At 41.3% G+C, this 19,615-nt stretch overlaps 1 protein-coding gene across 1 annotated transcript in view; it reads left to right on the plus strand.

Moving 5' to 3' along the window:
- LOC137421619 (integrin alpha-11) overlaps window positions 1–19,615 on the plus strand; it is a 111,900-nt gene that overhangs the window by 21,132 nt on the left and 71,153 nt on the right. The window contains exons 3-6 of the mRNA XM_068107848.2: window positions 9,771–9,883; window positions 13,691–13,764; window positions 14,902–15,016; window positions 19,149–19,276. Coding sequence (XP_067963949.2) covers window positions 9,771–9,883; window positions 13,691–13,764; window positions 14,902–15,016; window positions 19,149–19,276 — 430 coding nt within the window. The remainder of the gene's footprint in view (window positions 1–9,770; window positions 9,884–13,690; window positions 13,765–14,901; window positions 15,017–19,148; window positions 19,277–19,615) is intronic.

The following is a 19,615-nucleotide window of genomic DNA, read 5'->3' on the forward strand; positions in this document are numbered from 1 at the left end:
AAAACCACTGAAATCAAGTGCTGGCTCGGGTCTGCAATTTCTGATTGCTCTTTCTAGTTTAAATAAAGCATGACAGGGGCTCAAACTCAAGACCCTAAGATCTTAAACCAGCCACCTTAACTGTTAAGTCAACACCAGTTTTTCTTAAGCTCTACTCCATTAAATTATTTTATGAATTTCCTTGTCCTTCTATGTATTAATCCCATTCTTATAAAGAACTTTGATTCCAAATTATCATCTACATCCATTTATAATTAACATTCACATTGCACACATCAGCAATGGACATGCAACTTTCTTGTACTTAAACTTTCATTTTGGAAAGGCAACAAAACTCAAAGCATAACTTATTCTACTTTACATAACTCATAACATAAGTAGGGAAAACTTGTGCTTATGTGGTTGCACGTCAGTGTTACTGGAGAGGAGGGAGGTAAGTGATAAGTTTAAGATGCACTTGTATGACACCGCATGTGTTTATTTGAATTTCACTGAAAATCTATATCAGAAAGGAGCTGATACTCTAGGTCCCCAGCCTTTTGCTTGGTATGTATGAGGAATAGATCTGTGTAATATGAAAACTGTATCTTGAACGGTTTTTCAAAATATTGCGTGCACAAGCCAAGTTACTGAGATGGTTGTCATGGCAACATAATTCAGCCAATCGCTGCCGTGATCTAATCAGGATGAGATAATGTCATGAGGAATATCTGCAATATGAAAACTAAATGTTCAATGGTTTTGGAAATTTCACGTATACAAAAATACATGGACGGATAGTCGGTCGGTTGGACAGAGCTCATTTTTATGTCCCCGTCTCTGACCTTGTCAGAAGCGTGGGGGACAAAAAGTGTTACCAGGGTGCTATTGCACAATTTCTTTCTCTTTATCAAAAGATAGCCTGCAATCTTTCACATTCACATCCTCGATGCAGATAATACACCTTCTTCTTCCTTCTTATTTTATCTTCTTCATCTCCCTTTGTATGTAGCACATGGCTGCAGGGAGCATAATTTGCTGAAAGCTGAAAGCCACTGAAAGGGACAGCTGACTTTAGATTACCATGTGTAAGATGTTGTGCTCCAAGATGCAGCAGCAATGCACCATTACAGCAATCAATTAATTATGAGTATAATAAATCATATCTACTCAAAAGCTCGTAATTGCTGCCTCGTACTGTCAGGAAGGGTAACAGCTGATGTGGATGCTTTGCGTCCCTTTGTATTACTGTCTTATTGAACTATTTTCCTTGTGTTGCGTTGTTCTGTTGCAATCAGCTAACTATGTTTAACTTTTGAAATGGCCTCCTGGTAAGCCAACATGGCATGGCAAACGTTTAATAAAGTCAACATTTGAACAGGAAAATCTATGGCGTCATTTTCCATAAATTCAAATGAACAAGGAGAGCAGACTTTGACTCAGCCTTTCACGTAGCATAGTTCAGCCCACGGCATTGTGCTGGTATGCGGAGGCCTGGTCTCCAAAACATGCCAGGGCTTGATCTTGATAGAAGTTTGGAAACAAACCGCCATGAAATGGGTTTGACACACCCTGGTAACATTCACTATTACCAGAGGCTAAACACGTATGTACAAAGGGCTGTTGTTGGAACATCTCTTCAATGCCTGGCCTTGTCAGGCAAGCAGCCTCGTTGGGAAACGGTAAATAGACTTCTCTCACGACACATGAAACCCAACGGAGACTGGTTCCATGACAAGTGTATAACACTGCTGTGCCAGACGTTTGGTGATGTTCTTTGAACGTAATTTCCAGCTCATAATCAAAACGCATTCCATGATGTTCAGTTACAAGTCCTCACTAAGGCAGAATTGTTCTCATTCGATTTGTAATGATTTCTCTTCTTTAACTTATAACGATATACTATACTTTGCATATTAATCATGCTTTGCGGATCGAATAAAAAAAAAACAATCATTACACGATGCAATTTTTTTCATTTCATCCAAAGATTTGCAATGATTACTTCCGCCACCGAAAGTGGTCGGAGGTTATATGTTTTCAGCCCTGTCTATCTGTCTGTCTGTCTGTTTGTGAACAGAATATTTCAAACAGTTGTGGACGGATTCGGAAGAAATTTGGTGGAAAGGTTGGGTATGCGACGAGGACAAATCAGTTCGATTTTGGTGAAGAGCCGGGTCCGGATCCGAATCCGATAATTTTTAAGTGATTCGTCACCATTAAGTGATGGGGCTATTATTATTTTTCCTGATTATTATATATTATTATATTTATATTTTATATTATATTATATTTTATATCATATTGGGCTATTAATTATTATTATTATTATTATTATTATTATTATCAGACATAATTCCTGCAGGACGCACAAGATCTGCCAGCAACCCTCTTCTGGTGAAATTGCCAAAATCAAGACTTTCTGCTCACCTTCACTCTTTCATTCCTCTTTTCTCCCGCCTCTGGAACAATCTCCCACACTCTCTTCAATCCCACTCCTCCCTCCAGGTCTTTAAAACAGCTGTTCACCACCATCTCTTCTCTTCCCCCATCCAAAACCTTGATCTTTTCAACACCCGTTAAAACACCCCAAATCCACCTCTTTAAATCCCCAACTTCATTCCTGAAATTCCTAGAAGTGTTGCTTTGCTTTATACCGTGTACGTCTCTTCCCCCCCCCCCCCCCCCCCCCCATTCAGCCTGTCATTTTTCCGAGGTCAGCAAATTGTGGACCAGCTTGCTGGGATGAATGATCCCGGTGTGTACCCCGGTTTAGAATAGGTACACCGTATCCCTGCGCATCGTAAGAGGCGACCAAGGGTTGGCGTCAGGAAGGGCATCCGGCCATAAAAACATTGCCTCAAACAGGGAACCATGATTGTCATGGGGCCCGCAATGCTAACCCCCGCTCCCTCTAGCGGGGAAAATGGCCTTAAAACGATCATTCATTCATCATTCATTCCTCCCTCCTCCTCCAGCCCTTCCCCTTCCCCAGATCTACCGACATCACTGTTCTCTTCTGTTGTTGTGCTTGTGTGCTTCCCTCTCTCTCCCTCTCTTGTCTCCCGCTCCCTTCATTGCATCTTTTTTGTGTTTGTGCATGTTTTCATGTTCAATGTGTTAGCTCTTACACGAGCCTCGATTCTGTATTCAAAATAAAATAAAAAAGGCTAAAAACAATATATAGCACGATATCTCAAAAAGCTATTGACGGATTTGGACAAAACGTGGTGGACAGGTTGGGTGTGTGACAAGGAATATTTGATTCGATTTTGGTGAAGATCTGGATACGAGAATTTTTTTATTTTTTAAGTGATTCTTCAGCATTGAGAGAGTAGTCAGGTTCACTATGTTAACAAATATAATTTCGTTCAAAATTTTGGTAGATTAGCAAAACTACATTTTTGGAATATTCAGAGCATGAGGAATCCAAAAATTAATGTTTACATTTGCGTAGACACCTTTGCGAAAATGACACTCAGGACAGTGATGAAGATCGTCAGGTTCACTATGTTAACAAATATAATTTCTTTCAAAATTTTGGGATTAGCAAAACAATACATTTTTGGAATCTTCAGAGCATGGAGAATCTGAAAATCAATGTTGGCATTTGCACAGACACCTGCATGGCCGCCATTTTGGATTTTGAAAATGGCCGCCATAAAATACATATTTTGCGCGATCTCGGCTTCTAGTCAACCTAGAGACTTAATTAAATATGCTAATCCTATGTTTTCTGGGTCAAGGAATCCAATAAAGGCCTCAAAATAGTGCTCAGGATTATAGAAAAGCAACAAACAAAGGTAATTGAAAACCATTGTCTTTATATTTGTGATATAACTGTATTACATAATACATGATATTGCAAGTCCTTTGAAGTTATAGGTTGTTATAGGAAGTTATAGGTAGTATCAGATTGAACTATAAGTCCTATACACAGGATCTACGAGGTCTATACCGTTCAGGAATATGCTTTTACAGATCTTCATCACTGTCCTGAGTGTCATTTTCGCAAAGGTGTCTACGCAAATGTAAACATTAATTTTTGGATTCCTCATGCTCTGAATATTCCAAAAATGTATAGTTTTGCTAATCTACCAAAATTTTGAACGAAAAAACATCGTGAACCTGACTAGAGGGCCAAAAACGATATATAACATGATATTTCAAAAAGTTGTGGACGAAACTTGCTTAGTTGACAAGAACCAGCCGATTATATTTTGGTTTGACATCCGGATCCAGATCCGGCCTATCAATGGGATACAAAACATAAACTGTTCAACCTGGTGGAGGTATGTAAACCAAAATCTATTCAGCTTGTTCTTGTCACCTACCCAATTCCACCACCAGGGTAGTCATACTCCATCCATAACCTTTTGAGATATGCTGCTCTATATAGTTTTTGACCCCATCTCTCAATGGTGAAGAATCACTTTTAAAATTCTAGGATCCTTATCTGGACCTTCACCAAAATGTAATCAATTCACCCTTCTCACACACCCAACATGTCCACCAAATTTCGTCCGAATACATCCATACCTTTTTGAGATATCCTGCTCACAGACAGACATACAGCGGTGAAAACCTATCCTCCGTCCACCTTTGTTAGCAGAGGTAACAAAAGGTATAAGCTCTAAAATGTGTTTTCAAACATGTATGTTTGTACACTGCTGCAGACGAAAGACATTTATTTACCCAGATGAATAATAATCCTTCAATCATATCCTCACTAGGAAAGAGCTGTAGATGTTTACCGTGAGTTTTGGATCCGCTCAGAGGGAATGCTTTGAAACCACTACCGACTTAGTCATCGCGTATATTGTGTGGGTTATAGCGTCAAAAAGACATCTTTGGTTGAGGCAGGATTTTTGTTCAAACAGTATCGTATAGTTCAGGCCTTCATCAATTTCTCACCTGCCAACCAGACATTGTCTGCCTTCCTATCTCTTTCTTTTCCTCTGCACTTGTCACCTGCAAGTGAATATGCTGTTTGCAATATTGTTACCTCTCTGCATTTTTGTAATAAGCTTTCCGTTACCCTCTAAGACATAAGTGTTAATAGTGCGCAAGTGGTGTAAATGTGAAACTTGGGAGGGGCAGGACAGGTGCATAAATGCTTCAGTTTTTGTATATTTTATATGTATATGGCCCCTACCATGCAACTAGCACAGGTAAGGGCATGTCTGGCTAAGAGGTACATAAATAACATTCAACCTAGGGCAAGAGGATTTTGGAACAGACAATTATAAATGTAGGTTATGAGGATTTTGAGGCACAGACCTAATTTACATTACTCAAACAGCTATTTTGATGTACATGGAAGTAATATCATGTTTCTGTGAGTGGATTGTTTTATCTATCGGTCCATGGATTGTTTTATCTGTAGGCAACTGTTCATTTTAAAATACACACACACACACACACACATATACGTATATATATATACAGTGCATTCAGAAAGTATTCAGACCCCTTCACTTTTTTCACATTTTGTTATGTTGCAGCCTTATGCTGAAATTGTTTAAATACATTTTTTCCCTCATCGATCTACACTCAAAACCCCATAATGACAAAGAGAAAACAGGATTTTAGAAACTTTTGCAAATTTATTAAAAAGAAAAAACTGAAATATCACATTGACATAAGTATTCAGACCCTTTGCTATGACACTTGAAATTTAGTTCAGGTGCCTCCCCTTTCTCTTGATCATCTTTGAGATGTTTCTACACTTTGATTGGAGTCCACCTGTGGTAGATTCAATTGATTGGACATGATTTGGAAAGGCACACACCTGTCTATATAAGGTCTCACAGCTGACAATGCATATCAGAGCAAAAACCAAGCCATGAGGTCGAAAGAACTGCCTGCAGAGCTCAGAGACAGGATTGTGTCGAGGCACAGATCTGGGGAAGCCTACAAAAACAATTCTGCTGCATTGAAGGTTCCCAAGAGCACAGTGGCCTCCATAATTCTTAAATGGAAGAAGTTTGGAACAACCAGGACTCTTCCTTGAGCTGGCCGCCTGGCAAAACTGAGCAATCGGGGAGAAGGGCCTTGGTAAGAGAGGTGACCAAGAACCCGATGGTCACTCTGGCTGAGCTCCAGAGATCCTGTGTGGAGATGGGAGAAACTTTCAGAAGGACAACCATCACTGCAACACTCCACCGATCTGGGCTTTATGGCAGAGTGGCCAGACGGAAGCCTCTCCTCAGTGAAAGACACATGAAAGCCTGCCTGGAGTTTGCAAAAAAGCACCTAAAGGACTCTCAGACTGTGAGAAACAAGATTCTGTGGGCTTTCATGTGTCAATCATTTCATGTGTCATGTAAGTGATTCGAACCATTAAGATCCAATCTGTGTGCAAATTAGCAAACGTAGGCGCAGCAGAACTTTGCAATGTCCCAGTGTGGGAGAAGAAGCAACAACACTTGGTCTCCAACTCTGGGGAGAGGACATGCTTCAGGCAAATCCATGGTGAGGAACCCCCAAAAGTTAGTCCAAATTGATGAAGTCGGCCAGAGGGAATAAAATGACAAGAAAAAGCCATGCGACGGAATGGAGCTAGCGGTATCCAGGAGGGGCGCAGACGACGCACAGATAGGGACAGCAGCTAAGTCCAAGTACAAAGAGAGAGGGAGGAAATTAGTTGTAGCTACCTGAGACAGATCCATGTGGCTGGCAATGCTGGGGTAAAATACAGGCCAAAGCTGGGTATCGTGAGCAGCCTTCCCACAACAAACGATGCCAATGCATGTTGCCATTTCTTTGATAACTATGACTGCAGCACTTGCAAGCCCTGCCCTACGTACCCTCTGCGTGATTTTTATGTAAACAGAGTCAAGGCTTAAAACAATGTCAACAAAAGCCGAGGCCCTGTCTCAGGTCGCTACAACAAATCGTGGAAAATCTAAAGCACAGAAACGATCAGGACACAACAGAAGAACACTAGAAAGTGGAGAGGAAACACCAACAGCAGGGTTGAAGGACAAAATAGAAGGAGACTTGGACAAATATGGACGTGGTGAGGATTGAGGGGAAGGAGGGGATGCACGGGGTGGACAAGATGGATACATTAGCAAACTCTCAGGAAGAAAAACTGGAAAATTTGGAAGGATGTGGGCTTCGGGTGAGAGTTTGAATGTGGGGAGGTAACAGGGATAGAAAAGATCATGCTTTTGGATGGGGAGAGGGATCTGAGATGGTGATGATGGTGATGAACACTACATGGCCAAAAGTATGCGGACACCCTTTCTGATTTGTGGATTCGGCTATTTCAGCCACACCCATTGTTGACAGGTATATATAATCAAGCACACAGCCACACAATTTCCACAGACAAACTTTGGCAGTAAAATGGGCCATACCGCGGAGCTCAGTGACCTTCAACGTGGCACTGACATAGGATGACAGCTTTCCAACAAGTCAGTTCGTCAAATTTCCGCCCTGATAGAGCTGCCCCGGTCAACTGTAAGTGCTGTTATTGTGAAGTGGAAACGTCTAGGAGCAACAACACCTTAGCCGTGAGGTGGTAGGCCACACAAGCTCACAGAATGGGACTGCCGAGTGCTGAAGCGCGTAGTGCGTAAAAATCGTATGTCCTCGGTTGCAACACTCACTACCGAGTTCCAAACTGCCTCTGGAAGCAACGCCAGCACAACAACTGTTTGTCGGGAGCTTCATGAAATGGGTTTCCATGGCCGAGCAGCCACACACAAGCCGAAGATCACCATGAGCAATGCCAATCATTGTCTGGAGTGGTGTAAAGCTCGCCGCCATTGGACTCTGGAGCAGTGGAAATGCGTTCTCTGGAGTGATTAATCAGGCTTCACCATCTGGCAATCTGATGGATGAGTCGGGGTTTGGCGGATGCCAGGAGAACGCTACCTGCCAAATCCCCGCAGCGATGTTCCAATGCCTTCCCAGAAGAGTGGAGGCTTTAACAGCAAAGGAAGGGAGGGGGGGGGGGGGCACCTCCATATTAATGCCCATGATTTTGGAATGAGATGTTCGATGAGCACATATGGGTGTGATGTTTTGGTGTCCACATACTTTTGGTCATGTAGTGTATCTTGAAGATTCTGGATTTTAGGAGTTTTACCAAAAGGTAGTTGCTGGTGGACCACATGCTTCCTGAAAAAACTAGGGTTGACAAAGCACGAAAAGACCAGAGGGTGCAAGACCAGAGAGGAGGCGGTAGAAGACAGAGAGACCACTGTCTTGCCTGCAATGTGAAGGTGATCAGCCCATAGACTCAGCTTCATTGTCGTAGATTCCAATGATCTTGAAGGCCTTGATTTTCCACGGCATTATTCATTTGTCATTAGGATCACTGGGCCATGCTGCATCCTCGAGATGGTCCATTAGTTATTAGACCACCAGGACCATGCTGCACCCCTGCTCGCAACAGTATGCTGCATTATTGTAAGTTATGCAGTACATTGGCATGACGTAAATTGTTATCAGTCATTCTCTCATCATCTGGAAAAACCTAGTCAGTCGAATTCCAGTGGAGAGCACTTGCTAGGTTTTCCAGATCATGGGAGATTGTTGGTGAACAAACTGCCCATGTATACTATGTTTTAGTTCCAAAGTTATGGGACTTGTAAACGCGCACCCGTTAAGTATTCCCTCATGGCATTCAAGTACCAAATGAAGCAAGACGAAATATGATGCATTTGCTCGAGAACTGCAGAAGAAAACCCAAAATTCAAACTTACCACATTCGTCAATTCATGTCATTCAAATTATCAAAGAATGTCACCTCCATACTTTATTTGATTACATCCTTACGCACCTTTTTGGGAACCAGGTTCTACCTGTAGCTGCTGCCTCTGTGCACCGGATACTAATGGGCAATGCAGGGTAAACAAGGTTTACTGCAAGTGTTTTGCACTCCGAAGCACGAAGTTAAATAGGAAACCTGTTAGCATGTGCCAGTCAAGAATAATGTTTTTTTCTGTGACGTGCCAACAAATGCTTATTGAAACAGCTCGATGAGAAAATGTACAAATAGCGTTTGTGACCTAAATAGTGTGACGCTACAACAGCAACCATGTATCACCCACAATGTGGTGTGACCCTAAAACATGCTGATGCGGCAGGTTTGTCTCAAGTCTGATTTTTGTTTCTCATTTCTGGTGAGTAGACGGAGTCTATCGGCATTTCAGAATGACTTTGCGAGCATGGTACGAAACTTCCCAGTGTCAATGTTCCATGCATGTCAAAACTGGGTTTGTTTTCTTCCTCAATCTTGAGAAATGAGTGAGAAATCCTCACATTTAAGAACTCCTAGCACGACACATTTACAATATTGTTATTGTGGTTTTCTCCTATGTATTGTTTTGGTTTTGAAAAGAAAGTTAGACCCATTTTCTGGGAATGAAAACACAAAACTATGTTAGCATTTTTTTTGTTCCCTTTCTCCGCACCTTTTTAATAAGCTATTGGCGCGTGCCAAAACTGCAAGGTGATTTGCACTTATCCTCCGGGCATCCAACATAGGACAAGCCTCCTTAAACCATCTATCTACTTGTCGCATCACCCACCTCCATTACCATTTATCACTATTACTCCCTATTTCTTGAGCCTGTGAATCACAAAAGCAATTAATTTTGTGTTATACTGAACCTTACTTTAGCCGAACCAACACCTGACTTCACGAACCAATATTGTGTATTTTGAGGTAAATTGTGAAGCCAAATAGTGGTTAGACAGACTGCTCTGCAGTTGCTCTAATTCTTACTAGGTAAAAGCTCTGTTGAAATGACGCATGTGCATGTACCTGTCCACAGGTTGCTCATTACAGATCCCTGGGCAGGAAATGTGGGTGAACGCAGTGGGCAGATTTACAGGTGCCCTGTGAAGAAGGATGGCAAGAATGATTGCAAGAGAATCCTTCTGGATTGTAAGGAACAAATCTTCATATATTGACTGTCCCCCTCTTTCAAGCCAAGGAAAATGCCCATGGTGAATTTCTGATTAAGGGAGCTGGATGTTGGAGACATTGGCTGGGATTGAGGCAGATAAAGCCATGATATAACAGAGTTGCCTCTTCACTTTTTGTTACTGCTAAAGAAGCCATGGCCATTTGCAATTATCAAAGGAATTTCCCATTCATTTCCTATTCACAGCCTTTTGAGAGGCATCAAATAGTGTGTTGGCATTCAAGGTGTGTGTGTGTGTGTGTGTGTGTGTGTGTGTGTTCCTCCACATTATATGCAAACATTCCACACGACAAACCTGTGTCTGCATAGGACAGAGCAGTAGATAAAACGTTTCCCGGGTGTAGTAAAGTGTACATTACAATCAAACGAGCACACTGCTCCGTAAAGGAAAGTCTATTTACTTTTTCAAAAAATGAACTTGAAGAAAGTATGAGATTTCTTGAACAATGACTACTTTACATCTGGTGACAGGATACTCTCTCAGCAGACAATCGGGATGCCCAAAGGTTAGGACACAACTCCTTTCTTTACAAAATTTGTTCCTGCACATGTACAAGTCTGATTGGGCCCAGAAACCTGAGCAGGAATAAACTAACAACTGTGAGAAGGTGCAGAAACATCTTTAAATTCGTTGATGATTTACTGACAATTAATGGTGGGTTTATATTATCAGCTTAATGGCGACGACTATGCGAAAGAGCTAGAATGAAAATAGGAACACCAAATTCGCACTTAAGTCTCCTTTAGAAGAAATACAAAGTGATATCAATAATAACAAATTGCACACCAAGTTCTTTGATGAACAAGATGTTTTCCCATTCCATATTGTACGAACACTTTTCGTGGACAGCAACATTCCTGAAAAGCCCTTATATGGTAAAGTATTCGTTTGAATAATGAGAGTAACCAATAACAGTACAGAACTTATTAATATATTAAAACAGCGAATCAGTCTTAACTACAATGATCAGATTAAGATGAATGTTCTTTAAGGTCACAAAATGACAACAGATTGAATTTCTTTAATACCATGAGGAAAACACAATTGGTGAAATATTTAATAAATACATTTTTAAACATTTACACTTTTCCGCTAGGAGACGCAGTAGAGCCCGTGGGGAATCCGTTAAATTACATTTTCAGTAATTTAACAAGAGAGTTCATGGAGCATGTTAGGCCATGTAGTCTTAAGAAAAAGGACATGGGACGAGTCTTTTAAACTCTTGCTTTGCATTTCCGAGCACGATCTTTATTAGCCTTGTTCATGAACTTTGAATAACAGGCGCGATGGCAACCATATGAAGACGATGGATCAAACGGAACAGTCTAGAGCTGAGCCTTCTGCCAACTCCGCCCTCAGAGAATGAATGAATGAATGAATGGTCGTTTTTTTTTTTTAAGGCCATGTTCCCCGCTAGAGTGGGGGTTAGCCTTGCGGGCCCCATGACAATCATGCTTCCCTGTTTGAGGCAATGTTTTTATGGCCGGATGCCCTTCCTGACGCCAACCCTTGGTCACGCTCTTACGATGCGCAGGGATACGGTGTACCTATTCTAAATCTGGGTACACACTGTGATCATTCATCCCAGCAAGCTGGTACTCAATTTGCCGACCTCGGAAGGATGACAGGCTGAATCAACCCCCCTGGCGTTAATTCAGCGATCGACCGGGATTCGAACCCAGGATCCTAGGATCCCAAGCCGGCACCCTGACCGCTACGCCAACACCAGGCTCCTCAGAGGGCAGCAGCAAATTTGATTGGTCGAATTTTAAAAATTTATATATTTGTTTTGCCCAAATACTGCTAAACTGGAGGTTTATGGAAGTGATAAGATGGCGCTTTGTGTTCTACAGTGTTCAAATATATAATTAAATTAAAATAAAATAAATGTTGTAAGGGCTGGAGAAAAAAAACAAAAACATTTATTCGGAAGTTTACTGCTGTCTTTTACCCCACCTTATTTAACACGTTAAATTAGTTATTTTTAGCCGCGTCGCAGACGCTGCTAATAGAGTGCCCTCTGCTGTTGTTGTTGTTCTTCTTGTTCTTCTTGTTCTTGTTCTTCTTGTTCTTGCAGAGAAGACAAAACCTCAAAGCTCCACGCATTCTGGGAACCATAGCTCCACCCATTTTGGGAGAGGCTTCATATAAACAAATATCCACCATTTTATTAACATAGCTTTGAGGTTTAACAGCATAGCTTTGCAGCATAGCTAACAGCAGCATAACAGCATAACATTAACAGCATAGCTTTGAGGCCTGTTTTGTAGGCCCGTGGTGTCTTCCTCTCTCACACAGTTTTATTTGAAATCAAATTCGATATATCATTTCATTTTTCACAGTCGCTAACATAGTTTTAGACTCGGTTGAAAAAAAACGGGAAGAAAATCCGATGAAAGTTGCCCTTTATAGAACGAAATGAATTCTCAAAGGCCTGTAACTTCAAGTCCATTGAGATATATTTTTTTACAATCACGGCATGGTCAGTCATACACCACCTGAAATAACAGACGGGAAAATGCCGAGATATATTAAAAATTCGTCCATTTGATGACAATCGTCACGATGAAATATTTAATTTATACATCGTCACAATAATGTGGAGAGAGGAGCATTGCTTCGTTCACGTGTCGCCACACACGGGAAATTGCCGAGATATATATTTTTTTAAATCGCGGCATGGTCAGTCATACACCGCCTGAAACAAGTGAATCCTCTTGGATTGCGCTGAGGTTCGGGCATGGAATTTCGAGCCTCGATCATGGTTCGAGCCTCGATCTTGTATACAAAAATAATAATAATAATAATAAGAACCTTGGGCCGAATCTCGCGCTTCACCAGTGCGCGTGCGCGAATTTACGTCACGTCGGCAGCGAGAAGGGGTTCCCCAACACGAACCAATCAGGAACTGCCACGTCACACTTATATGATCTCAGAATTCCTGTGACAGGAATTCGCGTTACACTGGCTGGAAGTCATTCGCTAGAGGCGCTTCCTCAGCGCTAATAAGAGACGGGAAAATGCCGAGATATATTAAAAATTCGTCGCCACACACGGGAAATTGCCGAGATATATTTTCACTTTGCACAAAAATAACATCAAGTAATCGAATCAATAGGAATGTCCTGTGCCTATAACATCGACGTTATAGACACAGCTGCATCTAGGCATTGTGTAACATCGACGCGGCTTTTGTTTTAATTAAAACTTTTTGTACTTGTTGTTCTTTATGATGTTCATAAAAACAGTAAGTTTCCTGTTTGGAATGATTTTCTAATTCTGTTTGACTGCCAGACTGACACAGACTGAAGCAATTGCGATACCGCAAATGCACACGCGTGCTTAGGATGAGATTCTGTACAATTTGCCAAATTCAGAGCCAAAGTACTGCTAAACTGCAGGTTCATGTTCAGATTTGTGTTTCGATATATGTTCTACAATGTTTACAATTTAATTGAAATTAAGTAGTTCCTCGATCGTATCAATCGACTGATAGACAGACAGTGAACCAATTGCTTAACCGTGCTTTGTGTTGCACGTGCGGGGTTATAACAGGTTGATTAAGCAGTATGCATAATGGAGTGCTCCGTAATGTGCATGTAATCCATAAGGTAAGGTGTAAAGCCTTCACTTTGGAATTCGATCCAGTGGCATGAAAACTGGAGGGCTAAATAATATGTGATCATGTTTTGTACATAATGATGTGAATGAATAGGTGTATAAACCTTGATGCCATGATCACACTAATAGCCTGCTCAATCCGCAGCACATTTCTCGACAGAGCTGCAGAGAAACATGAGCATGGGTTTAAGCCTGTCGGGAGACGAGAGAACGTTTGTGGTAAGTTCTTCAAAAACGAACAAATAATCCCCAACACCATGGTGGATTGTTTATGGCAATATATTACGTAATATTGGGGGGTTATAATCTCTAAATCTACTCTGGAATATAATTTTACCAGATAATTTATCCAGGTGAATGATAATAAGTTGTTTTAGTTATTATTTTGGCCACATTGTTTGTTTAGGCTTGTATGCAATAGTGAATCATTCTCATTCTGGAAAGGATTTTGGGATCCGATGGACATTTATGATGTAGAGAATATCAGTAATTGTATTTCACAGAACAGAATCTACTGCACAAATAACTAGAACGGTACTCGTTAGAGCGTATATCTCTGCCAGGCTGAACAGTTTATGTTTTGTATCCCACTGGTAGGCCGGATCTGGATCTGGACCTGAACCAAAATCGAATCAGCTTGTTCTTGTCACTTAACCAACTCATCCACCAAGTTTTGTCATAATGTAATGGAAAACCAAATAGTGCATTGGAGTCATCAGAAGAAACCAGAAGAAGTAAAAAGCAAAGATTGTGTCATCAGGAGGAACCTGGATTGGATTCGGCTTTCAGCCGCTACTCCTCAACCCTCAAACCCATCCGGGCGCAGCCAAGTGAACCTTCGAGAAAAATTTCTGCAAGAATTCACTTCTCCCAAGACAGATAAAGAAAGAGAGAAATAAAGAAGAAGCAATAATTAGAATGAGTAGAGAGAAATATGAAAAAGTAGAAAGAAATGTGAAAGGAACAGAGATGTTGGGAAGAACCCAGATAGATAGATTTCAGCAGTTCTTCCTCGGGCAAAAACGCAGCAACAGTTACATGCTACCAGAGGCCCATCAGCAGGGGAGCAGAATCCACCAAGCATTAGGATATGGTACAATCGTAATGTAATGGAAAACCAAATAATGCATTGGAGTCATCAGAAGAAACCAGAAGAAAATTGTTGAAGAACATTGTACATTGTTGATCCCATATCTGCTGTGTTGAGAGAAAATCAAAATCAAAGGCATAGTTGTTAAACATGTTTTACTAAATGATTTGTGTGTAAATGATTACAGCAGCAAATCAGAGATGCATTTCATGGCATTAATCATGTTCGAGCATTGTTCATACAGACAGGTTGCACTGTCCATGCAGGCCTGCGCACCTTTGTGGGTACAGCGTTGCGGAAGTTCCTTTTTTCCTGTGGGGGCGTGTCAAGTGAAGAACACTTTCACAGAAAATAAATTTAGCATCACACCGACATGGCAAGGTGGGTGAGAAACCATTGGCATATATAGAGTAGTAGGGGGGTTTTGATGATAACATGTGACAGATCACACTATCAGACTCTTTAAAAAAATGGTCAATATGTTAAAAAAGGTTTTTCCCACTCACATTACCCTTCCATCTAGAGATGATTTGGGGTGTTTTCATATAAATGTTCGATTTCAAAATCCTTGCAATATTGTTTTTTTTATCCTTTTAATTATCTGGAAATGTCTTGCAAGTGTATGAATTATTTAATTATCTTCCACTTTTTTGCCTTCAATTCCTGTTGACATGGATCTGCATCAATGTGTATTTACACGTGATATTAAGGCTGTTTGAGTCCTTTTGGGGACAAACATAATGATCAGCTTTAGAGCAGAAAAAAACATGACTCTTGGGTTTATTTGTTCATTTTGGAGACTCCGCCATTTGGCCTATCACTTCGCCATCACTGATAGGTTGGTGGTCTCTGCCTTGTTCCGCCGAAATCTTCACCAAAACCTTCACCATTTCTGGTCTTGCACCCTCTGCCCATTTGGTGCTTTGCCCCCCCCTCAGGTATCTGCAGGAGGTACGTGATCCACCAGCAACCTCCTCCTAGTGAAACTGCCTAAATCGAGAATCGCTGCTCATCTTCACTCGTTTATTCCTCTCTTTTCTCCCAGCTGTGGAACTGCCTCCCACACTCTCTTCAATCTCATTCTTCCCTCCAGGTCTTCAGGACAGCTGTTCACCACCATCTCAAGTCATCCCCCATCCAAAAATCATGATTTTTTTTTTTTACACCTGTTAAACCACCCCAAACTTCTCCAAATTTTTTTGCTTATGTATCCATCTTGTCCACCCTATGCATTCTCCCTTACTCCCCATCGTTACCTGCATCCCTTGTTTGTCAATCTCCATCTACATTCTCCCTCCATCCTGCTATTAGCGTTTCCCCTTTCTCATGCTGTTCCCTTTGTTATGTTGTGTCCTCATCTTTTCTGTGTCCTAGCTCGTCCACGATCTTCAACAATGTAGTAAAAAATGTTAAAGGTGATCTGATATGTTTAGGCTCACACTTTGTGGATGCTCATGAGATTAATCAAACGGTGAGATGTACACCCAAAACATGATATAACTACTTAAAGTGTATCGAGCCCCTGTGGGGCACCCTCTCGTTGAATGGATTAGCGTTGAGTAGTGTATATACTTATACATGTTAAAATGAGCAGCTCTGCGATATCTCTCGATTTCGGGTGTTTTTGGATGGTTTTTTTTCAACCTAGAAAAAGATAAACCAATTTGAAGGCTTTCAAATCCAGTGATCAAAACTGTGAGCCCCGCGTATGGGCAGGTGAGGGGAGTATGATAAAAAAAAAAAATCTCCCAATGGCCACTAGAGATATATCTAAATCTTTCGAATCTCAGATTTTTTTGGGAAAAATATTAAAAAGGCAGGGAGAGGGTAGGGGGGGGGGGGGGGAGGTAGAGGAGGTCAAAGATTTCTCTCTTTGTTTGACCTCAACCTTTTTTTTTCCATGAATCAAGCATCGGGTGGCTAATTGGATGGAAATTAGTGGTAAATGAGGTGGGAAATGTCCTATGCTAAGGGCAGGCAGGTTCTGAATGTTGGCCAGGATCTAATCTTTGCAAAATATACTGTGAGATATTTAATTACATTCCAAACTGATAACTATACTTGTCACAGAAATACCATCCCTTGTATCTTCATTCTAGACAAATGTTATTGACCTCTACTACGTACTCTTACTTACTTAACCGCCCTAATTATAAACATTTTAGCCAAATTATTTCACGACCGGGTCTGATGTTCGACTGAAGGTGTAGAACATTTGAAATGTGTTTAAGGTGGCAGTGACAACTCATCTACTCTTCACAAAAGACATCGCAAATGTGATATCTAACATCCACCAGCGGCCATTGCTGGTGGACGAATCCTCTGCTTTAACGCCCATCCAGTGGACGGCTCACACATTAATGTATTAATGCATGTAGAACACCAGGATGCCAGTTTATAGTTGGGCCGACATTAAAACCCAGGCTAGACAGCTTAGAGGTGAATGTGCGCACCTCGAGGCCAACCTGCCAGCCAAAGAAGATCCTCACTGGGATCTTAAAAACCACACTGGGAAATATCACGACAAACAAACTACAATTGCAGGCTGTTTGGGGTTCAGTGATGGTCCTGAAAAGAACCCTCAGAAGAAAACAAATAACCAAAACAAAACTTCCCAGGTTGGTCCTTGAAACGTGATCTTTTACCGAAATGGAGGTGGATGCTTTGAGTCCTGGGAGGACTCCGGTCCATCTTCTGAAACCGGCAAATGGGGATTACAAGAAACTGGAGAAGCAAGAGCAGCAGAGCAGAATTTGAGAGTATGAGCACTTGTAATTTTGACCATTTGTTCCTCATATTTAATGTAACATAATGGTGATGCACAAGTACATCATGCAGTGATGTCACATTGATGTATTGCATGATGATGTCATGCCAGTCTCCATTCCATGTCACGGAAGTGAAAATGCTTATGAATTACTCGAAAAAAGTTGGGGTGGTTGGAAATCAGGATTAGACAATGCTTCAGATGGGTGTAGCATAGAACATTGTACAATTCTTGTAATTCTTATCACTTACCTATAATTTTCTTCTAATTCCACTCCCAAATTACAAACCAAATTGCTGACTGCTAAGTGTTACAATGTAAATTATGGCCTCCGCAATAACGGTCACAAAGTCTGAAAGAACTCAGGGATGCAATATGCAAGAAATTGCTCCCCATCACTCTGCTCTTCCCTGAACCTCAACACCTGTATATAAAAAATAATAAAGAATCACATCTACAACTTGTCAAAAACTGCTAAGACATTGTACAATGAGAGTGCAGACTGAAGAGCTGAGCATGGGAAGGTTCTACAACTTTTTAACGGCCGGAAATCAAAGCCATTTGAAACTTGAACAGAATGTAGTCGTCGCTCCCCTTCACCTTCAGTCCACTCTCAAGCCAATCGTTTTGATTTCCACGCACCCGACGTATTTATACAGTATGAAGACAATTCGTGTATGCAATGGCATATATGCATGCAACCAGTGTAAAATGGCCTTTAGTTGGGAATCATGAACTTCTTTCAAGGATGCAATTTTTAAACAACTGGAATACAAGATCTGTGGCTTCGCTGACTGGTATAATCAAGTTGTACTTCACAAGTCCAATATTGCATGTCTGGCTAAGAAAATAAGGCCTCCACAAGGAGGAAAATAAAATGAAGTGAAATGCACAAAAAAGAAGATATTGTTGTAGTTGTTGTTGCTTTGCTTAGCCCCAGACAGTTATGCTCGAACAGGCCCGCGGCACGGAGATAGCCGATCGATGTCCCGGGAGCAACCCAGGGATTCCTCATATCTAGTATGGCATACTCTTGCCTTTGTGAAGCCAGGGATGAGAGAGGACAAGGGGCGAGGGGGAGAGAGAGAGAATGGGGAGAGTGAAGCCAGGGAGAGAGAGAAGATGAAGAGAGAAATAGACAAAAGGGAGGGGACCGATCGGTGCTCTGACCGAGACCGCACTGCCCTGACAAATCCGGAAGAGTGGGGAGGATTTTGCACCCAAATTGTGTTGGGGAATACAACCACCACAAAGAGTCTTGGTGTTATTGTGGTCGCCATAGCTGTGGTTGTTGACTGTAGTTGTTTGTGTGCTCCATGCATGTACTTTTATATTTTTTTCTATTGCTTTGAGAAGTATTAATATGTATAATTTTGTGTGCTCCTTCCGTGTCTATCACTTTATTCTAAAGGGTTCCTGCTTTTGTACAATAACAAAAATGGTGATGTAGGAACTGCGACATTAAGCTCCAAGTCCTGCTAAAACGCATTCTTATGATTTAATGGACACGACGTTTTACAACTTTGAAATATTTGTTCCAAGTAAGTTGAAGACGAGCTTTCCAACGGTACCATTTTTATTATTCTACGACAGCAGGAATCCTTTATAATAAAGTGTGACACACACATGTACATGCACTTGTGGACGCTGCTCCTTTTAGTAATAGATGTTTTTCAGGCATATGCATTTTGGAGTTTGCAATACACATGGTCACATAATACAGTTTGGTTGAACTTGTGTGTCCAGATTGCAGCAAGCCGATGGACATTATTTTTCTCCTGGATGGTTCCAACAGCATCTATGATTGGTCGAAAGTGAGGGAGTTTCTCATTGATGTTCTCAAGGCCTTTGACATTGGTCCGATGCACACCCAGGTTGGTTGGCTTTTGCATACAGTACTGAATAAAAAGCCAGCCTAATAGAAATCCCTTCATTATTTTATTTATCTTGCAATAAGCATTTCCTGTATATCGGAGCACTCACTGGATGGTAACACATATTAACCAGGACACTATGGAAAGACTTGGGAAAGTCAAGAACATTCATCGTCTCAGTACTCCCATCCAACTGGTTGATTTGCTCATCGTTTTTGCCCTCAAGCTTTGAAATCACCAACTTTGCTCGAAATCTCCCATACACTTCCTCATGTGCTTTGCTGATCGAGCATAAATCATCTGTATGTGGCAGCGCACACTTGAGGTATTGCTGCATCG

The sequence above is a fragment of the Myxine glutinosa genome, chromosome 2 (assembly GCF_964187855.1).
Source record: "Myxine glutinosa chromosome 2, kmMyxGlut1.1, whole genome shotgun sequence".
NCBI lineage: Eukaryota > Metazoa > Chordata > Myxini > Myxiniformes > Myxinidae > Myxine > Myxine glutinosa.